Source organism: Sorex fumeus, unplaced genomic scaffold, assembly GCF_029834395.1.
Source record: "Sorex fumeus unplaced genomic scaffold, SorFum_2.1 ptg000143l, whole genome shotgun sequence".
Taxonomy (NCBI): Eukaryota; Metazoa; Chordata; class Mammalia; order Eulipotyphla; family Soricidae; genus Sorex; species Sorex fumeus.
Window position 1 is genome coordinate 2,638,378 of NW_026606200.1, and position 26,272 is coordinate 2,664,649.

Below are 26,272 nucleotides of genomic sequence, written 5' to 3' on the forward strand. Positions count from 1 at the left end.
ATTTGGCCTTCTGGAACAGCGAGTTACCATAGATGGTCTTGGTGGACATGATGAACTCAGACAGTCTCTCACCCTGTTCATTCCATTCTAGGCCACAGGTCCTGATGTGGAGTTATTTGGGCGACCTTCTCAGTCCTATCTTGGCATTAAAATCACCAACAATGATCTTGTAGAAGGTGTGGTCTTCTTTATAGAAGGTTCTGAAAAAGATTCAGCACGATCGACCATATCCATATGTTGACCAAGCTATAGAGGTTTCGTGAGAGTTCAAGATGCCGCCCTGTCTAAGGTTCATTGATTTAAAGAAGGCCTTTGCTTCTGTTAAGACTGAAGCAGTCATCGAATCCCTAGGCAAACAGGGCATTCAAACTCATTACATCAGGATCCTCCTCGAGCTGTATTCACCACCAGGGTCTCACCATTCTACAAGGAATTGATCATTGAAATAAAGAGAGGGGGTTGACAGGGTAATACCATTTCATGGAAACTCTTCAGTGCCACGCTTGAGAACATCATGTGAAGACTAGAATGGGAAGAAATGGGAGTGAAGATAGACGGTCACCAACTACACCACTTCCACTTCACTAATGACATCATTCTAATAACACCAAACATTAGCCAAGCGGCATAAATGGCTGGCCAACTTCGACCGTGACTGTGGAAAGGTCAGGCTGCAGCTAAATCTCACCAAGACAATGTGCATGAAAAACAAACTGGTCCCTGACATTCCATTTTCTCTCAGAGGATCGAACATCTCTGAATTCAGCAGCTATTTGTACCTGGGTTGAGAACTCAACATGAGGAACGTCTTGGTACCAGAACTGAGCTGGAGGAAGAGAATGCTGTGGAACGCCTTCAAGAGCGTTGAAGAAGTGGTTTAGAGGACAAAGAACCTCTGGCTCCGAACACATGTTTCATTCAGTCCTGTGTAATTCATCACCGTTCTGTGGTGTTTTGGTCTAAGTTTGGTATCAGGGAATTCATTTCCTTCCTGACTAAAAAATTCTAGATTAATTGGTGGTGGGATATGTACAATGGCGAAGGATTGGGTGTTGAAACATTGTATGACTGAAACCCAATTATAAACAACTTTTTAACTGTGTATCTCATGGGGATTCAATTAAGAAATAAATACACATTTTTATTTTTTTTTTGTTTTGGAGTAGAATATTCTTTTTTTTTTTTATAATTTATTTATTTATTGAATTACTGTGGGAAAAGTTACAGAGCTTTCGGGTTTAGGTCTCAGTCATGTAGATACCAAACACATTTCCCTTTACCAATACTCATTTTTAACCCCGAACCCCAATAGACCCCCACCTCCCACCCCTCCCAATTCTTTGTGAGGCAGATGAGTTCTAGTTAATACTCTATCTACTTTGACTAGATAGATTATTTCGATAGAAGATGCACAATTATTGTTTAGAGTTTACGACCCACCCCCCCCCCCCCAATCAGACATGCTGAAACAGCGTTGTGGAATGATTTGCTTTCTACAACTTGGTTTAAGAATAAAATGATGTCGCGCGGCCGCAATAGCGGCCGCGCAGTTTTGAATTTCTGCTATTTTACTTATTGACCCTGGAAGAATTTCTATTAAAAGTTAGCTAGTTAAGAGATTGGTTTCTGTGCCCTGGAGTCGTGGCCGTGCCGGAGAGCCGCTCGTGGGGGGCAGCTGGCGACCTCGGTGGGGCGTGGGGGACGGCCCACAAAGCCCCCCTTCCCATGAGGTCCCCGCCGCTCCCCCGAGCCCGGCTCAAACCCGCTTTCCACAAGGCTCCCGTGCGGCCGCCATCTTTCTTTCCAGAGAGGAGCGGGCGGGCTGGTCAACGCCCTTCCCCCTCTGGGCAGGCTTGGTGGCGCGGATCAACACAAGTCCATTTGCTTTTCTGCTCCAAGCGGCTGGTTCTCTGTGCTAAGTCCTTGTGCCTCCGGGGCCGTGGCCGTGCCGGAGAGCCGCTCGTGGGGGTCAGCTGGCGACCCCGGTGGGGCGTGGGGGACGGCCCACAAAGCCCCCCTTCCCATGAGGTCCCCGCCGCTCCCCCGAGCCCGGCTCAAACCCGCTTTCCACAAGGCTCCCGTGCGGCCGCCATCTTTCTTTCCAGAGAGGAGCGGGCGGGCCGGTCAACGCCCTTCCCCCTCCGGGCAGGCTTGGTGGCGCGGATCAACACAAGTCCATTTGCTTTTCTGCTCCAAGTGGCTGGTTCTCTGTGCTAAGTCCTTGTGCCTCCGGGGCCGTGGCCGTGCCGGAGAGCCGCTCGTGGGGGGCAGCTGGCGACCCCGGTGGGGCGTGGGGGACGGCCCACAAAGCCCCCCTTCCCATGAGGTCCCCGCCGCTCCCCCGAGCCCGGCTCAAACCCGCTTTCCACAAGGCTCCCGTGCGGCCGCCATCTTTCTTTCCAGACTAAATACACATTTTTAAAAAAGGTACTAGATATTCTGACGTCCCTCACGGTGCAGACTAAGTGTTGAATCAGCATCTCCACTGGGAAAGTTTCTCTTAAGATTCTGTTCTTTATGGAAGGAGGGTTGAGCCACAACTGTCAGGGATTACTCTCGGCTCTGTGCTTAGGGATCAGTTTTGGCTGTTCTGGGGGAACATACATGGTGCCCAGATTGAACTAGGGTTATCTGGATGCAAGGCACATGCCTTAAACCCTGTGCATCTTTCTGCCCCATGACTATTCTTGAAATAAAAATTGCGCAGTGTTTATGGTTCTGTTTTTCCCCCATGAGGAACTGATCCTGCATTTTTCTAAAGAAAACACAAACTCTCACAGAAATTTTAGAACATGGCCTTTCAGGATGACATTGGTTTGGATCTTCTTAATAGTGTTTCTGGATCTACTACTCTTAACCAACAAAACAGAGACAGCATTGGAACTGTTGGTGCCACAGGAGACAGCATTGGAACTGTTGGTGCCACAGGAGACATTTGGAGAATAAAAAGCTTCAACTTGAAAATGGAAACACTTACCCAGTTGATGGAGAGGTGTCTCTGCCCCTTTAATAGTCAACACTTCTTTCACTACCTGACTCCACCCATTCTGAGCTTCCTGCCCCAGAGGTTTTAGAGGGTACCAACATCTTTCTCACTTTGGATGAAGCAGAAGGACCAGGTCCAATAGTTTCTTGGAGAAAAATCAGAGAATTCATTCATTCATCCAAGAAAAGGTGAGTTTGAATGAGAAAATGAGCCAGAGCAGAGGAGGGGACAGGAGGCTCATAGACCTTGCATGCAGGGGCGGTTGTGGCCTGAGAAGGAACAGGTTGCTGTGCCTGCAACTTCTCAAGGAGATGAGTATTGTGCAGGGGAGGGAGGCCAGGAATTGTTAGAAAGGTACCCAGAGGCTCATGCTTACCTGGGATAGGAGCAGGGAGCTTAGCGAGAATTGCTTGCTGCCATGGTCATAGATCTTGTACTCAGCGGGACAAACGCTTGTGCAATCATGCACTTTTAATCCATTAGCTGCTATGACTGACACAGGCTGCTCTTCTCAGGGAGAGGAAGCATCCCCTGAAGAAATTAATATTCCCAGGTTAGGTCTGCAACTCTGGAAGACAATTTAGAACAACAACAGGAAGTCACAGCTTTTACTTACAAGTCCTCAGACCAGCCGCCTGGGTGCACTGGTGGAGGGATGGGTGTTCCATCAGTGTATGACTGAAATTCAAACATGAAAGTTTTATAACTGTATTTCACGATGATTCAGTGAAAAAAAGGGCGTCAGAATCACAGAGAACTTGTTGACACTACATGAGTGACTAGGTCATAAGTGACAGGAAATCAGAATTTTGGCGACGAGGTTCCTCCAACATTAAGCAGAAAAGAGCTTAGTCTTTGAGAATGCAGCATATGGGTTGAGGGTTTGAGGTGATTTGTTGAAGGATTAACTTTCCTAAAGAAAATAAATTTGCAAATCCCCCTCATTGCTTTTTGTCCCTGAAAGCCTGAGGAAAACGGATGAGGTGGCAGTCCTGTGCAATGGTCAGCAGCCTTGCACAAAGGTCAGGAGCAATGAGGGAGAGTGAGGGAAAAGGATTTTGTACATGTTTGGTTCAGAGAGAACATAAGTACCACTCTGCAGAGGTGCTCACTCTAGTTATATCCGAGGAAATGGAAGTAACTCTCCAATGTCACACTCGAGATTTGTTGAAAACTTTGTTTTCTATTACATATTCATCAAGCATAAGATAGATTTTTATTGATATCAATATAATGATGCAACATAAGGAAACTAGAAGCACGTGTTGTTGAATACTGAGTAAAATCAGACAACATTAAAAAATAATTGATAGGGGCTAGAGCTATGGCACAGCGGTTGGGCATTTGCCTTGCATGCAGCCGAACCAGGTTCTATTCCCAGCATCCCATACGGCCCTCTGAGCACCACCAGGAGTAATTCCTGAGTGCAGAGCCATAATTAACCCTTGTGCATTGCCAGGTCTGAACCAAAAAGGAAAAAAACGATAATTACCCAGGTACTTAGATTTCACTGATTATATCACACGTTCTTTTCAAAGACTGAATCAAATCGTTCAGGCCATGGTTATAATTCTCTGACATCTCTTCAGTTTAACTGACTCCACAGTTTCGAACTTTGTTGTTTCTTCCTGTGAGATTTCTTAATTCACCACTGGCAAGTTTTCAGTTCCACAAAAACTGAGTGTGGGACTTCTGCTCAGTCCATCTTTAATATCATCAGTCATGCTCTTAGATTACCATGCTGTGTGTGTGAACTTATTTTTAGACAGAGATTAAAATGTGACTATTTTCTCTTAGAGAAACTTTATTGGTGCAGCTGTAAACTGCCATCAGAGACACAAAGGAGGGAGAAGGAAAGCGTCTGCCATAGAGACAGGCATGGGGAGAGTGGTGGGAGGAAATTGGGACCGTTGGTGGTGGGAAATGTACACTGTTGGAGAAATGGGTGTGGAAACTCTGTATGACCAAAATCTGATCTAGGTTAACCCATGTTTCCTGAACCTGACCTGGAATCAGTACTTGCTCCTAAAAGCTTGAGTTTTTGGGAAATGGCATTTGAAGATTACTAAGGATGTACATTATTGATTGGGATCTCTTGCTTTAAGCCTTTTCAAAAAATTTCACACACACACACACGTACACACAAACACTAACACAAGGACTATTTAAGAATTTTGAAGACTTTTTTCTTATATATTTTCTAGTGATGGGCAACAGAATCATTACATTTTAATGTTTTTGAAGCAATCCATAACTCAAACTATAGTTACCTGTTCTCATTTGCTTTTAGTTTTTACTAGAATTCTATTGAATTCTTCTTGCATGATTATACAAACGACATAGTTCCAAGATCAACCTAGCTCCAGCGTCCATTCTTTTTTTTGTTTATTTTATTTAAAAAGTTTTTTTAATAGTGAGACATCATGAGGTACAGTTGCAGAATTACACATTTTTGTGCTTGGGTTTCAATTATATAATGATCAAATACCATCCCTCCACCAGTGCCCACTTCCCACCACCATGCGTCCCAGTATCCCTCCCACCCCCCATCCCCCCATCCCACCCTGACTCTGTGGCAGGTAATTCCCCTCTGTTCTCTCTCTCCTTTTGGGTGTTGTGGTTTGCAAAAGAAACATTGAGTGGCAATCATGTTTGGTCTATAGTCTATTTTCAGCATGCTTCTCCCATTCTGGGAGGGTCCTCCCAACACCTTTATTTGGTGTTCCCCTCTTTATCTGAGCTCCCTTTTCCCTAGTATGTGTGGTTGGCCTCCAAGTCATGGAGTAGAATTCCTGGTACTAATCTTGGCCATTCTTGGGTGTTAGTTTCCTATTTTGTTACTATCTGTTCCCCAGATGAATGCAATCTTTCTATGTCTATCCCTTTCTTTCTGAGTCATTTCGCTTAACATGATACTTTCCATGTAGTACCACTTGTATGTGAATTTCGTGACTTCGTCTTTTCTAACAGCTACATAGTACTCCATTGTGTAAATGTACCAAAGTTTCTTTAACCAGTCATCTGTTCTCGGGCACTCAGGTTTTTTCCAGATTCTGGTTATTGTAAAGAGTTCTGCAATAAACAGGCAATTGCAGATATCACTTCGACTATACTTTTTTGCCTCTCTGGGATATATTCCCAGGAGTTGTATTGCTGGATCAAATGGGAGCTCAATTTCTAATTTTTTGAGAATCAACCATACTGTTTTCCAAAAGGGCTGAACCAGTCGGCATTCCAACCAACAGTGAAGGAGTGTCCCTTTCTCACCACATCCTTGCCAGCACCAGTTGCTTTTGTTCTTGTGGATATGGGCCAGTCTCTGTGGTGTGAGGTGATATCTCATTGTGCTTTTGATCTGCATCTCCCTGATGATTAATGATGTGGGACATTTTCTCATGTGCCTTTTATCCCTACGGATATCTTCTTTGTGAAAATTTCTATTCATTTCATCTCCCCATTTTTTGATGGGGTTGAATGTTTTCTTTTTGGGGAGTTGAACCAGTACTTTGTATATCCTTGAAATTAACCCCTTATCAGATGTGTAGTTGGCGAATATCCTTTCCCATTCTGTAGACTGTCTTTGTATTTTGGTCACTGTTTCTTTTGAGGTGCAATCGCTTCTTAGTTTAAGATAGTCCCATTTGTCTATTTCTGTTTTCACTTGCTTGGCCAGCGGTGTGACATCTTTGAAGACAACATTAACTTCTATGTCATGAAGGGTTTTGCCAACTTTTTCCTCAATGTACCTTATAGATTCCGGTCTGATGTTGAAGTCTTTAATCCACTTAGATCTTACTTTTGTACATGGAGTTAGGCAGAGATCTGAGCTCATTTTTTTGCATGTAGCCGTCCAGTTTTGCCAGCATTATTTGTTAAAGAGGCTTTTCCTGCTCCACTTCACATTTCTTGCCCCTTATCGAAGATTATATGCTCGTATGCTTGGGGGGAGATGTCAGTATATTCAACCCTGTAACATTGGTCTACAGCTCTGCCTTTGTTCCAGTACCATGCTGTTTTAATTATTACTGCCTTGTAGTAGAGTTTGAAGTTAGGGAGGTTGATTCCTCCCATTTTCTTTTTCCCAAGAATTGCTTTAGCTATTCGTGGGGGCTTATTGTTCCATACAAATTTCAGGAGTGTTTGCTCCACTTCTTTGAAGAATGTCATGGGTATCCTAATAGGGATTGCGTTGAATTTATACAGTGCTTTGGGAAGTATTGCCATTTTGACAATGTTAATTCTCCCGATCCTTGTACAGGGGATATTTTTCCATTTCCTCGTGTCCTCTTTTATTTCCTGAAGTAAAGTTTTGTAGTTTTCTTTGTACAGGTCCTTTACTTCCTTATTTAAGGTGATTCCTAGGTACTTGATTTTCTGGGGCACAATTGTGAATGGGATTGTTTTCTTCATGTCACTTTCTTCTCTTTCACTATTTTCATATAGGAAAGCCATGGACTTTTGGGTATTGATTTTATAGCCTGCCACTTTACTATACAAGCTTATTGTTTCTAGAAGTTTCTTGGTAGAGGTTTTAGGATTCTCTAGGTATAGTATCATATTGTCTGCGAATAGTGAGAGCTTGATTTCTTCCTTTCCTACCTGGATACCCCTAATATCTTTTTCTTGTCTAATCACTATTGCAAGTACCTCCAGTACTATATTAAATAGCAGTGGAGAGAGTGGACATCCTTGTCTCGTCCCTGATCTTAGAGGGAAGGCTCTCAGTTTCTCACTATTGAGGACGATGCTTGCTGTAGGCTTGTGGTAGATGGCTTTAACTATATTGAGGAATGTCCCCTCTATCCCTATTTTAGCTAGGGTTTTCATCATAAATGGGTGCTGGATCTTTTCAAATGCTTTCTCTGCATCTATTGATATGATCATATGATTTTTATCTTTTCTTTTATTGATATGGTGGATTATGTTGATTGATTTCCGACTGTTAAACCATTCTTGCATCCCCGGGATGAATCCTACTTGGTCATGGTGTATAATCTTTTTTGATGAGTAGTTGAATTTTATTTGTTAGTATTTTGTTGAGAATCTTCGCATCCGTGTTCATCAGGGATATCAGACTGTAGTTTTCTTTTCCCGTGGTGTCTTTGTTTCCTTTTGGTATTAGAGAGATATGGGCTTCATAGAAACTGTTTGGGAGAGTTTCTGTTTTTCAATTTCCTGGAAAAGCTTGAGAAGGACTGGCAGCAGGTCCTCTTTAAATGTTTGGAAAAATTCGCTAGTGAATCCATCTCGGCCCAGGCTTTTGTTTTTGGGAAGACTTTTGATTGCAGTTTCTATTTCGTTGATGTTAATAGGTCTATTCAGAAACTCCAGATCTTCTTGATTCAGCTTTGGGAGATTATAGGAGTCCAGGAATTTGTCCATTTCTTCTAGGTTCTCTTGTTTCGTGGGATACAGACTTTCAAAGAAGTCTCTGATGATCTCTTGAATTTCTTTAGTTTCTGTTGTGATATCCCCCTTCTCATTTCTGATTCGGTTTATTAGGGTTCTCTCTCTGTTTCTTTGTGAGTGTTGCTAGTGGTTTATCTATCTTGTTTATTTTCTCGAAGAACCAGCTCTTGGTTTCATTGATCTTTCGGATTGTTTCTTTGGTTTCCATGTCGTTGATTTCTGCTCTAAGTTTTATGATATCTTTCCTTCTGCCTGATTTAGGCTCTTTCTGTTGATCCTTTTCTAAGGTCTTGAGCTGTGAGGTCAATTTGTTTATGTGCATCGTTTCTACAGACTTAAGATATGCTTGCAGAGCTATAAATTTTCCCCTTAAATACGGCTTTGCTGCATTCCATAGGTTCTGGTAGCTCATGTCTTCATTCTCATTTGTTTCCAAGTATCTTTTGATTTCGTCCTTAACTTCATTCCTGAACCACTCGTTGTTCAGCATCGAGTTGTTTAACTTCCAGGTGTTTGATTTGGTTCTCCGTGTCTGTGTGTGATTCACTTCTATCCTCAGTGCATCATGGTCTGAAAAGATGGCTGATACTATTTCTATCTTCCTGATTCTGTTGAGGTATGTTTTGTGTCCTAGCACATGGTCTATTTTGGAAAATGTTCCATGTGCACTGGAGAAGAATGTGTATTCTTTCTTTTTGGGGTGTAAAGCCCTGTAAAGGTCTGTAAGCCCTCTCTCTTCTATTTCTTCTTTCAAAGCCAATGATTCCTTGCTGGGTTTTGTTCTTGTTGATCTGTCCAGAGGTGATAGGGCAATGTTGAAGTCTCCAAGTACTATTGTGTTGCTTGTAATGTCCTCCTTAAAATCTGTTAGCATTTGTTTTAAATATTTAGCTGTTCCCTCATTAGGTGCGTATACAATTAAGAGTGTGATTTCTTCCTGTTTTACGTATCCCCTGATGAAGAGAAATTAGCCTTCACTGTCCCTTCTAGTCTTTTTCAAGGTGAAATTAATGTTATTGGATACTAGTATGGTCACCCCAGCTTTTTTGCAGGAGCTGTTTGCTTACAGGATTGTTTTCCATCCTTTGACTTTGAGTCTGTGTTTGCTCTGAGTGTTGAGATGAGTTTCTTGTAGGCAGCAGAATGTTGGGTTCTGTCTCTGTATCCATTTTGCCACTCTGTGTCTCTTAAATGGTGAATTGAGACCGTTGACATTGAGAGAGAGTATGGTTATGGGGCTTTGTGTCATGTTTCTGTGTAGGTGTGTTATGGTTGTAGGGTTTGTCTTGTCTTATAGTAGCCCCTTTAGGCCTTGTTTTAGGTTTGGTTTTGAGTCTATGAAGTTCCTGAGCTGCTGTTTATCTAGAAAATAGCATAGCGTTCCTTCAATTTTGAGTGAGAGTTTAGCCGGATAGAGTATTCTTGGTGAAGCATTCATTTCCGTGAGTTTTTTTACTATATCTTGCCACTGTCTTCAGGCTTGTAGGGTTTCCTCTGATAAGTCTGCTGTGAGTCTCAGGAGTGCTCCTTTGTATGTGATTTCCTTTTTTGCCCTTGCTGCTTGCAGTATTGTGTCTCTATCGGTAGCATCGATCATTCTAACTATTATATGTCTTGGAGTGTTTCTGTTGGGGTCTCTTTTAGCTGGCACCTTTTGGGCTTCTTGAATCTGAATGGCTGTATTGTAGAGCTCTGAGAATTTCTCGGCGATGATTTGTTTAAGCATGTTTTTTTCATTGGGATTTTTACCCTGAGCTTCTGGTAGTCCAATGATTCTAATGTTGTTTCTTTTGGAATCGTCTCATAGGACTCTGATTCTCTGTAGAGCTATTTTGAGGTCCTTTTCTACTGTTTATTGTTGCTTGTTGGCTTGGTGCAGCTGATCTTCCAGGTCACTGATTCTTTCCTCAGCTGTGGTCATTCTGTTTTTGAGGGCAGAGAGTGAGTTTTTGACTTCATCTAGGGAATCTGTGATGTGTGCCATTTCTGTGCGAAGCTTTCCAATTTCGGCTCTCATTTCTTGCTGTAGTTTGTCGATTGTGTGATCGATTGTTTCTTTCATGTCCTGTTTCAATTTAGCGGATATCTGTCTGACTGTTTCATCGAGTTGATTGAATATCTTAATGACTTCATATCTGAATTCCTTGTCAGAGAGGTCCCTAAGGTGACTAGCACCTAGTGAGGCTTCTGGACTTATTTCCTCGTGGTCTCCCTGTGGCGGAGATTTGCGTTGTTTCTTCATGTTGTTGTGTAGGTGTAGGGATGAGATTTCTTGATTTTTGTAAACTACCCGCGGCCGTGTAAGCGCCGGCCCCCCCAAAATTAGGCCACGCCCACTTTTTAACAGCCACGCCCACTTCTAAATTGGCCACACCCCTACAGCTACCTGGTGTGTGTCCCAGGAGAAAAGACTGGGTGGGGAGAAGAGATCAGGTCAGCTTTGGCGGCGGAAAGGGAGAGTCAGAGAGGCTCCGATCAGCTTTGTTGCCCCACGTCCGCGGGACCCCTCCTCCGGGCCTCGCGCGGTGCAATCCAAAGTCCCGGGTCTGAGAAACGGCGCCAAAACTGACCTGGGGATTTAGGGAGAGAGCCAGCATCCATTCTTGAACTCTCCCATCTACCCCTTCCCATCAGAGTAACCTTATTTTCTCTCACATTGTTGGTCTATTATTTCTTGACATTCATAGCATCTGTCTAAAAGAATTCCCTATATTGATCTGAGTTAGAAAACATTCTTTCTAGTTTAAAATTTATGTTTTGCTTCTGGTGTTTTGGCCACATTACATTTTATAGCCCAGCAAGCTACCGAGAGTATTCGATATGCCAGACACAGTAACAACAAAGTCTCCAATGGAGACGTTACTGGGACCACTCGAGCAAATCGACGATCAACGGGAGGGCCTTTACCTTTACCTATAATCAATATTATGAGCTTCCTAATTCTCTATATTAAATTTTAGAAATACTTTCTCACATCCAAGTTACCAAAAATTTACCTTTGTTTCTACTCTTATTTTCACATTTTAAGTTCGAATACATTTAGGGTTTGAAAGGAAAGAGGAAGTTCTCACAATTTGTTTTGAGAACAAATTGTGGCCACACTTTGAGAGAACAGTTTTCTGGCCATACTTCGATGGTGCTCAGAGCTTCCTCAGGGCTCTGTGCTCAGGAATCATTTGTGGAGGGCTCAGGGGACCAGACGGGGTGCTGGGGATCGAGCCCAGGTACACTGTGTGCCAGGTAAGTGCCCTCCCTGCTGTCCTATGACTCTGGTTCCTTTCCACAATTTTCCATTTTATTCTTGGTTAGAAGTGTCTGGTGAATCTTACTTCCTACAGATGTCCATTGATGCCCCAGTGAATATAAGTTTAACACAATTGGATTGAATCAAACAGAAATAAATATGGGAAAAACCGTTAACTCAATTTCTTATCTTCAGTGTTTGTTCTTGCACCACCAGCATCTTACTGCCTTTTTGAGAGAAATCAGAATGCCTTATTGTCAGCAGCTAGTTTTGCTTCTCTCTTCTTTCTCTCGGCTGTCCAGACTGATTTATATTATTCCTCATGTATTTTGTACAAGACTGTGTAACTTCTGAAAAAAAAGTATAAAATTTTTAACTTAAATATTTATAAAACGTTATAGAGAACTGTTGATTAATCCTATCTATAAATTTATGGTGATTTGTGCAGAATCATGTATTAAATCGGATATTTTCTTTCTTTGTGTTTATTGAATCACCATGAGCTACAGTTGGAAAACTTTAATGTTCGAGTTTCAGTCATAGAATGAGCGAACACCCATCCCTCCACCAGTGCCCATTTTCTACCACCAATGTCCCCAGTATCCCCTTCCCCCCATCCCAATCCTCCTCCTGCCTCTATGTCAATTTCCCCCAGATTCTCTGTCTTGACTTTGGGGCATTTAGTTTACTCGAATTTTCCCACCACGCTTCAAACCTGCCTTCCAGAAGCAGTGCTAGCTAATTTATTTTCTATTGCTCATTATGAATATCATGAGACGTTTTAAGACAGTGAAAGCTGCCGTGTGCTTCTGTTCTTCAGGTCAAGTGCCCTGTAGGTGCAGCACCTGCAGTGGACCATGGACGACCCTCAGTTGAACGACCGTCAATCCAACGCCCTGAGGATTGTCCTTGTAGGGAAAACAGGAAGTGGTAAAAGTGCCACAGCCAACACCATTCTTGGGGAAAACAGATTTATTTCACAACTGTCTTCTGCCTCTGTAACAAAAAAATGCCGGAAAGAGTTTGGGAAATGGAAGGAGAGGACTATCCTCGTCGTGGACACGCCGGGGATCTTTGACACCAAGGAGAAGGTGGACACCACCTGCAAGGAGATCAGCAAGTGTGTCCTCTACTCCTCCCCGGGCCCTCACGCCATCATCCTGGTGCTGCAGCTGAACCGCTACACAGAGGAAGATCAGAAAGTCTGCGCTATGGTCAAGACTCTCTTTGGGGAGTCAGTCACCAGACACATGATCATCGTGTTTACTCGGAAAGAAGACCTGGAGGGCAAAAGTCTATGTGACTTCATAGAAGCTGACGTGAGCCTAAAAAACATGGTCAAGGAGTGTGGGAACCGCTGCTGTGCCTTCAGCAATAGAGCAAAGGAGGATGAGAAGGAAGCTCAGGTGCAGGAGCTGATCCAGCTGATAGAGAAAATGATGCACAACAACGCCCACTTCACTGATAACATATATGAGGATGTAGAGAAAAGGCTAAGACAGAAGACTAAGGCCTTGATCAAAATTTTTGATAGTCAGTTGGAAAAGGAAATTCAACTAATAGAAGAAGAATATGTCACTAAGACACAGGGAGAAAAGGAGGAAAGAATAGAATTGCTGAAACAGCAACATGCTGCTCGAATAAGAAATATAAGGGAAGAAGCTGAAAAGAACACATTTGAGGAGGTTCTCAACATAATTAGAAATTTCTTTTCAAAATTATTGTCTCCTTTTTGGAAGTAATGTAATTTTCAATTTATCTTCTATTGTTGGTTCTAGAATATGGTGGATTTTACTAAAGACACGCCTTACTCACTAGCCCTACATTAAAGTAATATCTGTAATAGATTACTAAGAATAAAACAACCAAAGGTAAGAGTCTGTCTTCATCCATCCTGCGTCCTTGAACATTCTCCCAAGTGTATATTTTGCTGACGATGTCAATAAATCTAAAAAAGAAGAAATTTAATTTTCCCAAACTCAAAAAGACTCTTAAAATCTTACTTTCTTTATTAAAATAAAATTTCATTTGCCTTCAATATAAGATACCCGTGTTGATGGTGGGAGTGTGTCGGGGGTGGAATAAACACATTTACTGAACAATGCTATATACTATGAAATTTTAACTCCTAAGTTGTGGACACAATCATTCTCTAAGTTAATCCATATGCATGATAACTCATCTTGTTGTCTTCAGACATTGAGGAGCTTAAATAGCTAATCAAACCAAAAATATGCAACTAAGTGTATTTTTCATACAGGCATAATATTCGCAGGTAATGCATTCACATCCTTTGACTATTATGTTATGATCATGGGAGGATGCACACATTGTTGCACTTGTGTCCACTGGAACTCAGTGAGAGCCCCAAGAACAAATTGGAGAGAAGCTCAGGAAACATGACACCAGCCCCACTCACTGCACAGCGTGTCGGAGTCTCAGTCCCTTGTCAAATCACTCAGACTATGAACACATTTATACCCCAAACTACATTCTAGTGTGTCAGACAAGAACACACAGCAATCTCTACTAAAACAAGGCATTGCCCCCATCCTGAGAGATGCAAGGGGAAGAAGTCATGGTGACAGTCAGAGGATCAAGAGAGAGAATGATTTCTTCTACACTGCTAAGGTTAGAGTGCACTTTGCTGTCCCTTAACCAGAGAGTCAATCTGGATGGTCCTGGCAAGGTCCAGGGGCTGTCAAGGGACTCAGGAGGCAACAGAGTTACAAAGTTAGCACAGCTGGGTCCCATAAATCTTAGGGACAATCTTTGAAAAATGAAAAGACTGGACCAGAGAGAGACTTAGTAGTAAGGCACTTACCATCTGATCCCTGAGCATGACCAAGAGTGATCCCTGAATGCTCAGCCAGCAGTGGACCCTGGGTATTGCCATATGTGTCCCCCCCACCAGTAATTAGAGATAAGTATGTCAATATCCAATGCAATGGACAGTCTATGGCGTGTGCATAGGATGTGAGGGATCAGTGAGTGAAACAGACCCGTAATTTACCGAAACTCACTGATGCTCTGTATCTTACCTTCCCATAACAATGATTACTTTCTCTTTAGCATCAGGGCTGCACAGTGACTGGCAGGGCTCTAAATCTCTCTCTCTTTCTCTCTCTCTCTCTCTTTCTCTCACTCTCTTTCTCTCACTCTCTCTCTCTCTCGCCTGATCTTTCTCTGCCAAAGTCTTTACATAAATGTTTGGTGATATGTTACTACAGTTTAGGAATTTTTCCTTCCTTTTTGTTGGTCAATAACATCATTCACACAAATAATGTAAGTGTAAGTATCTCATTCTCATTTATCAGTCACAATTGATTTCATATGGTTAAACCAATCAGCATATGTGAGATTTTATGCATTTTCATATGTACATATCATTCACAGAAACATGCATTTATATCATTTGAATTTTATATGATCATTGGAATACTAATATATGTAACACATATTATTTGCTGTATTAAATGATGAATATTTATTTCCATTTAAAAATAGTATGTGGGAGGGAAAGGCTGCTGCTGTAAGTTTTTCCTTTTAAATGTTGTTTAAGGCAAAACTCATCTTAATAGTTTTTGAAAGCAAATTATCTTTAAAAACAAGAAAATGCCAACTGAAATAATTAAGTAGCAATTATTATTGTTGTGGGCTGGAGCGATAGCACAGCGGGTAGGGCATTCGTCTTACAAGCGGCCAACATGGCCGACCCGAGTTCGATTCCTCCGCCCCTCTCGGAGAGCCCGGCAAGCTACCGAGAGTATTCGATATGCCAGACACAGTAACAACAAAGTCTCCAATGGAGACGTTACTGGGCCCGCTCGAGCAAATCGACGATCAACGGGAGGGCCTTTACTTTTACTTTACTTTTAATTAAGGAAATAGATTAAATTAAGAAACTACATTAAAGAGATTCTCAACTGTTATGTGGCTGCTAAATACATAAAGATATCATACCATGGAGGAGCTGAGTTATGCTTCATCCTAAATCTCAGACTGGGACTGAAGAGATAGTACAGGATTTAAGGCATTTGCCTTGCACTGGGCAGGCCTCTGTTTGAGCCCTAGTATTGCATATAGACCCCCCACTCACTGCCAGGAGTGACCTCAGAACAGAGCCAGGAATAAGCTCTCAGCCAACTCTACGGTGCCCACGACTCAAGGGCTATGCAAGTTTATCGATTAATTCTTCCTACTACAATCACTAACTTTATTTAAAATAACTATACTAATTATTAAAATTGCCTTACAAGGACAACCTCCCATATAAAACCTTCTGGTAGATTTCCAGAGTCAGTCATATGTCTCCACAGATTAGTCGTAAACAAATCTGAAATACACTGTCATGAACAAAACAAATATCAGAAAGCCACTCTGAAGACTACAATCCAGAGGCTGGAGTGACCGGAGTGACCGTACAGTGGTAAGGGGACCTACTTTGCACCCAATTTGGTCCCTGAGCATCACCAGAAGTGATCCCTGAGTATAGAGACAGGAGTAAGCCTTGAGCACAGCTGTGTGTGACCCCCCAAAACACAACAAGATGCAATCAAGTAAATAAAGAAAAGGAAAGGTTACTAACAAAGCAATATACCTACCTACTTGTATAAAGATCTATATAGGGGACGGGAACTGAGGCACATTGCGAGGAAACAAAGCTGAACCGCTCCGGGAACTCTCTCCTCATTCAAACAGGTACCCGCCCGATGCCTGGTGCCAGGGACTTTTTCCGGGCTTGTAAAGTAAGGGCTTGTGCAGCTAACTAAATCCCCTGAGAACAGCCGGTTTTCACCCTTGGTCTGTGCAGGACGGGAACTGAGCACACCACCGGGAAACAACACTGAACTGCTCCGGGCATCTCTCCTCATTCACACAGGTACCCTCCTGGTGCCCGGCGCCCGGGACCCTTTCCGGGTGTGCACAGCTAACTAGATCCCCTGAGAACAGCCGGTTTTCACCCTTGGTCTGCGCAGGATGGGAACTGAGGCACACCGCGGGGAAACAAAGCTGAACTGCTCTGTTCACTCTCTACTCATTCAAACAAGAACCCTCCTGGCGCCCAGAGCCTGGGACTCGTTCCGCAGCCGCGACCACTATCGCGGCTACAAGTTATTCTCCCACTACATATCCTATAGGAACCATAAGTTACCCTCTTAGATGGAACCTTCACTAGGTTAGCTTTATCACCAGAACACACAATAGCCAATAATTCATTAAGCACATCTCAATTCATTCTGCATCTCAAGCAGAATAGTAACAGTGAATGTGAAGGTCTAAACCACACTGGTCACAATAGTAAAGCAACGCAAAAGCCCACCAGGCTTTCTTATTGAAGAGGCTATCCCAGAAGACACCAACAGTATTGGAGTGCTAGACAACCTCTCTGACAAGGAATTTAGAAGGGAGCTACTGTGGATGCTTAGGGAGCTAAAAGAAACAATGGAAAGCAATGCCAATAAAAGACAAGAGGATTTGAAGGTAGAAATGCGGAAAATGCAAACAGAAATGTCAAATCTGAAAAACCAGGTAGGTGAATTGAAAAACTCAGGGGAAGGCCTCAGCAGCAGAGTAACAGCTGCTGAGGACAGAATCAGTGAGCTTGAAGATGAAGTCCAGAGACTCTCCAGAAAAGAGCAGAAAATGGAAAAGAGACTCACAGTTCAGGAACAGATGGCAAGAGAAGATCGTGATAAAGCCAAGAGGGCTAACACAAGAATTTTTGGAGTCCCAGAGGGACAGGAAGAAAACCATGATGAAGAAGAAACTGTCAAAGACATCATTACTACGTTTCTAGAGCTGAAGAAAACATGTGACCACATTCAGGAGGCCCGAAGGGTACCAGCTAGAAGAAATCCAAATAAAAATACCCCAAGACACATCCTGATCAACATGACCAAAACATTAGATAGAGACAAAATTCTGAAATCAGCAAGGTCAAAGAAAGAATTTTCCTACAAACCAGAAGGGTCAGAGTGATAGTACAGTGGGTAGGGCCTTTGCCTTGCAAGCTACTGGGTTTGATCCATACATGGTGCTCCCAAGCCCATCAGAAGTGATCCCTGAATACTGCTGGGTATGACTCAAACTGCCCCAAACAAACAAAAAACAACCTGCAGCATATTTCTGTCTCTAAAACCCACCTAAATAGGAAATAAGAAATGGATAGTTATTCAAGTTGAATCCTCTTGCTTTCTCTCCTTTCACTCCCCGTGATAGGTGGTCAATAAAAAATTATTATCATTATTATTTTTGATGTGACACTATATCGTTTATTTTTTAATTGAATCACCATGAGGCACAATTACAGACCTACAAACTTTCGTGCTTACGTTTAAGCCATACAAGGAGCGAGTACCCATCCTTCCACCAGTGCCCTTTCTCCACCACCAATCTTCCAAGTATCCTGCCCACCACTCCCTCCCCATACCCTCTCCAAAAGCCTCTGTGACAGGCTCAATCCCTTTTACTCTCTCTCTCTCTCTCTCTCTCCTTTAGATGGTTGTGGTTTGCATTGCAGGTATAAAGTGGCTATCACGTTCGGTCTATAGTCAACTTTTCGTACATATCTCCCATCCTGAAAATACCCTCCAAGCATCCTTTACTAGGTGGTCTATTCTCTATATGAGCTGACTTTCTCGCCAGCATGTGAGGTCAGCTTCCAAGCCGTGGAGAAATTCTCCTGAGTGTTAGTCTCCAATTCTGTTGCTTTATTTCCCACAAATGAGTGCAGTCCTTCTATGTCTGTCCCTCTCTTTCTGAATCATTTCACTTAGCATGATACTCTCCATGATGATCCACTTACATGCAAATTTCATGACATCATTTCTAACACCAACATAGTGTTCCATTGTGTAGATGTACCAATGTTTTTTTTAACCAGTCATTTGTTCTCAGGCATTCAGGTTTTTTCCAGATCCTGGCTATTGTAAAGAGTTCTGCAATGAACATACAAGTGCAGATATCATTTCTACTATACTTTTTGTACCTCCGGGATATATTCCAAGAAATGGTATTGCTAGGTCAAATGGGAGTTCAATTTATAATTTTTTGAGAAATGTCCATTCCGTTTTACAACAGCACTGAACCAGTCGGCATTCCTACCAGCATTGAAGGAGAGTGCCTTTCTCCCTACATCTGCGCCAACAATGATTGCTTTTGTTAGTTTGGATGTGGGCCAGTCTCTGTGGTGTGAGATGAAATCTCATTGTTGTTTTTATCTGCATCTCCCTGATGATCAGTGATGAAGAGGATTTTAGTGTGCCTTTTGGTCATTCTGATTTCTTCTTTAAGAAAGTTTCTGTTAAGGGACCTTCTTTCACTGCTGGTGAGAATGCCAACTGGTTCAGCCCTTTTGGAAAACAGTATGGACTATTCTCAAAAAATTAGAAATTGAGCTCCCATTTGACCCAGCAATACAACTCCTGGGAATATATCCCAGAGAGGAAAAAAAGTATAGTCAAAGTGACATCTGCACTTGTTTGTTCATTGCAGCACTCTTTACAATAGCCAGAATCTGGAAAAAACCTGAGTGACCAAGAGCAGATGACTGGTTACAGGAACTTTGGTACATCTACATAATGGAGTACTATGTAGCTGTTAGAAAAGATGAAGTCATGAAATTTACATACAAGTGGTACTTCATGGAAAGTATTATGCTAAGCGAAATGAGTCAGAAATAGAGGGACAGACATAGAAAGATTGCATTCATCTGGGGAAAATAACGTAATAAAAATAGGAGACTAACACCCAAGAATAGTCGAGATAAGAACTAGGAGGTTTACTCCATGGCTTCGGGGCCAGCCACACACACTAGGGGAAAAGTCAGCTCAGATGGAGAAGGGAGCACCAAATAAAGGCTGTTGGGAGGCTCCTCCCAGGATGCGAGAAGTATGCTGAAAGTAGACTATAGACCGAACATGATTGCCACTCAATGCCTCTTTTGCAAACCATGGCACCCAAAAGGAGAGAGAGAACAAAAGGGAATGCCCTGCCACAAAGGCAGGGCAGGATGGGGAAACTGGGGGGTGAGAGGGATACTGGGATCCGTGGTGGTGGAAAATGGGCACTGGTGGAGGGATTGGTACTTGATCATTGTATAATTGAAACCCAAGCACAAAAATTTGTAAGTTTACAACTGTACCTCATGGTGTTTCACTAATAAAAAATTTAAAAATAATAATAATAAACAACAGAAAAAGTTTCTGTTTATTTCATTTCTCCATTTTCTGCTGGTATGAATGTTTTCTTCTAATAGAGTTCAACCAGTGCCTTGTATATCCTTGATATCAACCCTTATCAGATGGGCATTGGATGAATATCCTTTCACATTCTGCAGATCATCTTTGTATTCTGGTCACTATTTCTTTTGAGTTACAGAAGCTTCTTAGTTTATGATAGTATAATTTGTTTATCTCTGTTTCCACTAGGTTGATCAGGGCCATGTCATCTTTGAAGATATCTTTAGCTTCGATGTCATAGGAGATATTGTCAACCTTGTCTTCAATATATCTTATCGATTTTGGTCTGATATTGATATCTTTAATCCATTTTGATCTGACTTTTTTGCATGGTGTTAGGTAGAGGTCTGAGCCCATATTTTTGCATGTAGCTGTCCAGTCTTGCCAGCACCATTTGTTCTTTTTTATTCATGCCACTTGCTTATTATTTGCATATAGGAAATCCATGGACTTTTGGGTACTGATTTTATAACCTGCAACTTTAATATACAAGCCAATTGTTTTTAGAAGTTACTTGGTAGAGGTTTTAGGGTTCTCTAATTATAGTATCCTATAATCTGTAAATAGTGAGAGCTTGATTTCTTCTTTTCCTTTCTGGATGCCCTTAAGAACTTTTTTTTGCCTAACTTCTAGTGCAAGTACATCAACTACTATATCCGATGCCCGCATATGTATATTGAAAGTACAGACAGTCATTTTGTCCTTCTTCGTTTTGGCAGCCTAGTTCGGCCTTGATATTTTATTAGTCTCTCCTTCCTCATACTTCTTAAATGCCGCCAAATTGGTGGCTCTTTCATGGTGAGGGGAACGAGACCCATTGTATTTACTGGTTTTGGCAAATCGAATACACCACGGATAGCTACCCAGGCCCAGTTTCGTTTCTAATGTTCCATTTGCTCTCAAGGAAATGAATATCTCCGAATGCAACAGTTATGTGTACCTAGGTCGAGAATCAATATGACGAATGATCTGGCACCTGTGTTGCACAGGAAGAAGAGAGCGGCTTTGAGCACCTTCAAGAGTGTCAAAGATATAGCTAAAAGGACGAAGTCCTCCGACTCTGGGCACATCTCTACAATTCCACTGTTCTTCCTGCATTAACATACACCTCAGAGACCTGGACCCTACGAAAACAGGATGAAAACGTTCTTTGGGTCTCAAAAGAGGAATCAAAAGAGCTATGCTTGGAGTACAATGCTTCACTCAAATGAGAGAAAGAAGCTGGAGTTATGACCTCTGTTGACGATCAAGAATCAGGGATGCTGTCTCATTTGCCAAGGTGTTGAAAATCAGATGGGCTGAACACATAATTAGATTTGGAGATGACCACTGGACTAGAGCCATTACTGAAAGGATCCATGGGACATCAAAAGATCGCATGACCACCCACCTACTACTTTGTCAAGACCCTGCATGATAGGTTTGAGGCTCTTCGTGTTCCTAGAACGAGAGACGCTATTGGGCTATACTAGCACGTGACAGGGATGAATGGTGATGTTACTGGTGCCCACTCGAGAAAATCAATGAGTAATGGAATTTCATATTATCAAATGATCCAGTGATGTTTTTTAGGGGGTGCACACCTAATGGTGCTCAGGGATTACTTCTTGTTTTGTGTTTAGGGATAAATCTTAGCACTTCTTGGGGACCTTACGTAGTACAAGGAACTGAATCTGTGTTAGCTATTTATATGAAAATATATGGTTATCTATTAACTATATTTTGTCCTGTGTGAAGAAGGATAAGTTTAACTTTCCTACCATTTGAAATTCTTTATTTCCTTTTTCTTATCTAATTGTTGTGGGTAGGAATTCCAATACTACTTTGAGTACTAGTGTTAAAGTGGGCATTTTTGTCTTGTGCCTGATTTTGTAGAATATTTTACCTTATTAAAGATAAGGGCTGCAGAGATATTATAGCAGGTAGGGCACTTAGGTGTGGCTGTCCTGGGTTCAATCCCTGGCACTCTATATGGTACCTCAAGTGGCAACAAGAGTGATCCACAAGCAAAGAGTCAGGAGAAAGCCCTGAGCACAGCCAAAGAGTAAAAATAAAAAGGATGATGTTACCTGTGGGTTTGTTATATACAACAATTTATATCTCACCTTATAATAGTGAGAGAAGGTACTTTATTCCCCATTTTCCTTAGGATTTTTATCATGAAGGGGCACTGAATCTGGTCAATTTTCTTTTCTGCATTTATTGAGATGATGATCTTATTTTTCTTTTCCTCTTATTAATTTTAATTAATTAATTGATTTATTTAATTAATATAATTAATTTAATTAATATCATTATAATTCCTCTTATTAATAAGGGGTTGGAGCGATAGCACAGCGGGTAGGGCATTCGCCTTACAAGCGGCCAACATGGCCGACCCGAGTTCGATTCCTCCGCCCCTCTCGGAGAGCCCGGCAAGCTACAGAGAGTATTCGATATGCCAGACACAGTAACAACAAAGTCTCCAATGGAGACGTTACTGGGCCCGCTCGAGCAAATCGATGATCAACGGGAGGGCCTTTATCTTTATCTCTCTTATTAATTTTACGTATCAGATTCATACTTTTGTGAATAGAAAATCATTCTTGTGTTGTATCTCTGGTATAAATCCCATTTGATTGTAGTATATGATCCATTTAATGCATTGTTCGGTATAAATCACCATGATTTTAACTGAGGATCTTTACATTTATGTTCATCACGGGTCCTGGCTGAACTTTTTTTTAGTCATATTTCTGCTTTTGGCATCAAGTCAATATCAGTATCCTAGAAATCATTCGAGAGGATTCCTGTTTCTTCTACTTTCTAGAAGAGCGTGAGAAATTCTAGCTGGTTCTCCTCAAAGATTTGGAAGAACTCACTAGAGAACCAACCTGGTCCTGAGCTTTTGTCCTAGGGGAGATTTTTGGTTACTCTTTCCTTAATAGCAATAGCGTTAAACAAGTTTTCTACTTCCTCCTGATTCAGTCTTGGGAGATTGTTAGACTCTAGTAATTTATCCATTTTTTACATATTTTTTCAATTTAGTGACAAAGTTGTTCATAGTAATCTTATATGATCATTTGGATTTTGGTTCCTGACATAATTTCTCACCTTTTGCTGATTCAACTTACGGTACTTTTCTCCTTTACCCGAGGTGAGTCTAGTACTGTCTATATTTTCCTTTAGGCTTGATAGTAGTTTCTTTATATCTTGGCGTGCATTACTTATGAGTATTAAGTCTTCGTGATGGGTACATTCATTTATTACTATATGTTGACCATCTTTATTTTTCATTACCTTTTAAAGTTTGAAACCTAGCTTATTGATATAAATATGGCTATCTCAGTTTTTAAAAGTCTATATTTGCCGGTATGATAATATTCCAGTCTTTTACTTTGAATCTGTGTTTATTTTGTTGGTTCATGTTGGTCTCTTGTAAGCATCAGGGCTTTAGGATAATTTTTCTCACCAATCAGCTTAGTTCAGGCTATTGGCATTAAATGAATTTTCGGTCCCTTCAGTCCCCTATCATCCAGGCTCTTTAATCTATTAAGATTAGGATATAAGCGCTGGGCCAACCCAGTTGTGAATAGGTTTCATGCCTTGGCCTGTTCCCCCTCATGGCCTGGTGGCCGCCATCCTCCAGAGGCCACTAGACAGTCAGGTTTGGGCCTGCAGTGATGAGACATGCAGGGCCTCACAGGATGGGGGTGGAGCCGATCTTTCCTCGGCACCTCAATGAGACCCCCAGTTGCCGCCCACGAACAGCCTCTCTGGCTCTTGATCAAGCTGCTTAATGGCCGTGATCCCAGAGACTCAGAAACAAATCTCGAAAACCAGCGACTTTTGGCAGAAATGTGTCTGGACCCCACAGTAGGTTATTGTCGCCAGGCCACCCCATGGGGGAAATGGTGCTGTCCCTCCGCCTGCTCCCACTTGGCAGCTCAGTGGTCGCCATCCACCAGAAGCTATTGGACAGTCAGGTTTGGGCCCGCAATGAGTAAACACGCGGGGCCTCACGGGATTGGGGTGGATCCAGCCCTTTCCTTCCCATCCCAACGAGACCTTGAGTAGCTGCCCATGAACAGTCTCTATGGCTCCTGATCAAGCCATTTAGTGGCCATGATCCCAGAGACTCTTAAACATATCTCGAAACCCAACGGCTTTTGGCAAAACCGTGTCCAGTCCCTGCAGTATGTTTCTGGTGCAGGGCCAACCCAGGTGGGAATAGGTTTCATACTTTGGCCTGTTCCCCCAGGCGGACCAGTGGTTGCCATCTTCCAGAGGCCACTGGACAATCAGGTTTGGTCCCACAGTGATGAGACACTTGGGGCCTCACGGGATGGGGGTGGATCTGGCCCTTTCCTCCCCACCCCAAGAGACCCCCGAGTCGCTGCCCACGAATGGCCTTTCTGGTTCCTGATCAAACTGCTTAACGGCCATGATCCAAAGACTCAGAAACAAATCTCAGAACCCAGTGGCTTTTGGCAGAAATGCGTCCAGAACCCACAGTAGGTTACTGTCATTGGACCACCCCGGGGGGAAAGGATGCTGTCCCTCCGCATGCTCCCCTTAGGTGGCTTAGTGGCTGCCATCCTCCAGAGGCCATTGGTCAGTCAGGTTTGAGCCTTCAGTGATGAGACATGCGGGGCCTCACAGAATGGGGGTTGAGCCGGCACTTTCCTCCCTGTCCCAACTAGACACCGAGTCACCGCGCATGGATGGCCTTTCTGGCTCCTGATCAAGCTGCTTAACGGCTATGATCCAAGAGACTCAGGAACAAATCCTGGAACTCAGCCTGTTTTGGAAGAAATCCCTCCAGATTTAATTGTTAAAATTTCAGAATTTTAGAATTGCGCAGCCACTACTGCAGCCACGCAACATCATATGTTATTCATAACCAGCAATAGAGAACAAATGTTTACTGTTGCCTTTTCAGCAGATCTGAGTGTTGGAGTAAAGACCCAAATAATAATGGTGGGTCTGGTGTCAACATTTTGAATGTAATCAAAGTAGAGAGTAATGTGGAAATTGCCCTACAGGTAGGGGGATGTTATGAGATGGGGGTATACTGGGGTATTTTCGTGGTGGAGAATGGGCACTGGTGAAGGTATGGTGTTTCATTGTGTGATCCAGCCATAAACCTGAAAGTTTTGTAACTGCTCTCATGGTGATTCAATAAATCCACTGTCCACTGTCCTCCCATTGTTCATAGATTTGCTCAAGCGGGCCCAGTAACATATCCATTTTTGAGACTTGTTGTGCCTGTGTTTGGCATATTGGATACATCACGGGTAGCTTGTCAGGCTATGCTGTGCAGGCGAGATACTCTCGGTAGCTTGCCTGGCTCTCTGAGAGGGGCGGAGGAATTGAACCCGGCTCGGCCGGGCTGACTGCGCACAAGGCAAACGCTCTATCGCTGTACTATCGCTCTAGCATGATTCAATAAATAAAAGTATAAAAAATGAAAAAAAAAGGTAAGGTGGAGTTCATATCCAATTCAATCTGCTAATCAGTGGCTGAATAAATAGCAATACTCCTACATGAAAAAAGATTAGGATGTAAAAGAAAAGACATTTGAAGAAGCATTCATGTTAGCCTTGGAGGGCGTGTTAATACTTCTTATGTGGATGAATAGAATAGTGATTAGCTATTTTTTTAGATTTTTTTATTAGTGAAACACCATGAGGTACAGTTGTAGATTTACAATTTTTTGTGCTTGGGTTTCGATTATACAATGATCAAATACCCATCCCTCCACCAGTGCCCATTTTCCACCACCATGGATAATATCCCCCCCACCCCCATCCCGCCCTGCCTCTGTGGCAGGGCAATCCCTTGTGTTCTCTCTCTCTTCTTTTGGGTGTTGTGGTCTGCAAAAGAGGCATTGAGTGGCAAACATGTTCAGCCCATAGTCTACTTTCGACATACATCTCCCCTCCTGGGAGGATCCTCCAAACACCCTTTATTTGGTGCTCCCTTCTCTATCTGAACTGCCCTTTCCCCAAGAATGCCTGGATGGCCTCTAAGCCATGGAGTAATCCTCCTGGTGCTGATCTCAGCTATTCTTGGGTATTGTGATTAGCTATTTTTAAGAAACAGTAAATTTAGAGCCCAGAGAAGTAGTACAGTGGACAGGACATCTGCCTTGCAAGGACCAACCAGGGTCCAATCCCTAGTACCACCTGTGGTGCCCAGGCCTCTCCAGGAGTGATTCACGGGTTATTGAAAAGGCAAGAAGCAAAGGACTTCTGAATTGAGGACTGCTCTAGCATAAGGAGAATGACCCTTAGCATGGGAAAATTCTCATATCTCACCCACAGAGCAAACAACAAGGGCATCTCTAGGTAACCATGAGACAATAAGGGAGGACTCACAGTGACTTGTCTGTGTACCCTGCCCAGTGGG

The 26,272-nt window shown here is 42.6% G+C and overlaps 1 protein-coding gene across 1 annotated transcript; it reads left to right on the forward strand.

Moving 5' to 3' along the window:
- Positions 1 to 12,496: 12,496 nt before the first annotated feature.
- Positions 12,497 to 13,381, forward strand: LOC130016034 (GTPase IMAP family member 7-like). Its single transcript, XM_056106789.1, has one exon. It carries the CDS (start codon positions 12,497 to 12,499, stop codon positions 13,379 to 13,381), a length of 885 nt encoding a protein of 294 aa, XP_055962764.1.
- Positions 13,382 to 26,272: the final 12,891 nt, after the last annotated feature.

Excerpts from the sequence above, each read along its gene's own strand:
- LOC130016034 (XM_056106789.1), top strand. The coding sequence starts at position 12,497 with ATGGACGACCCTCAGTTGAACGACCGTCAATCCAACGCCCTGAGGATT.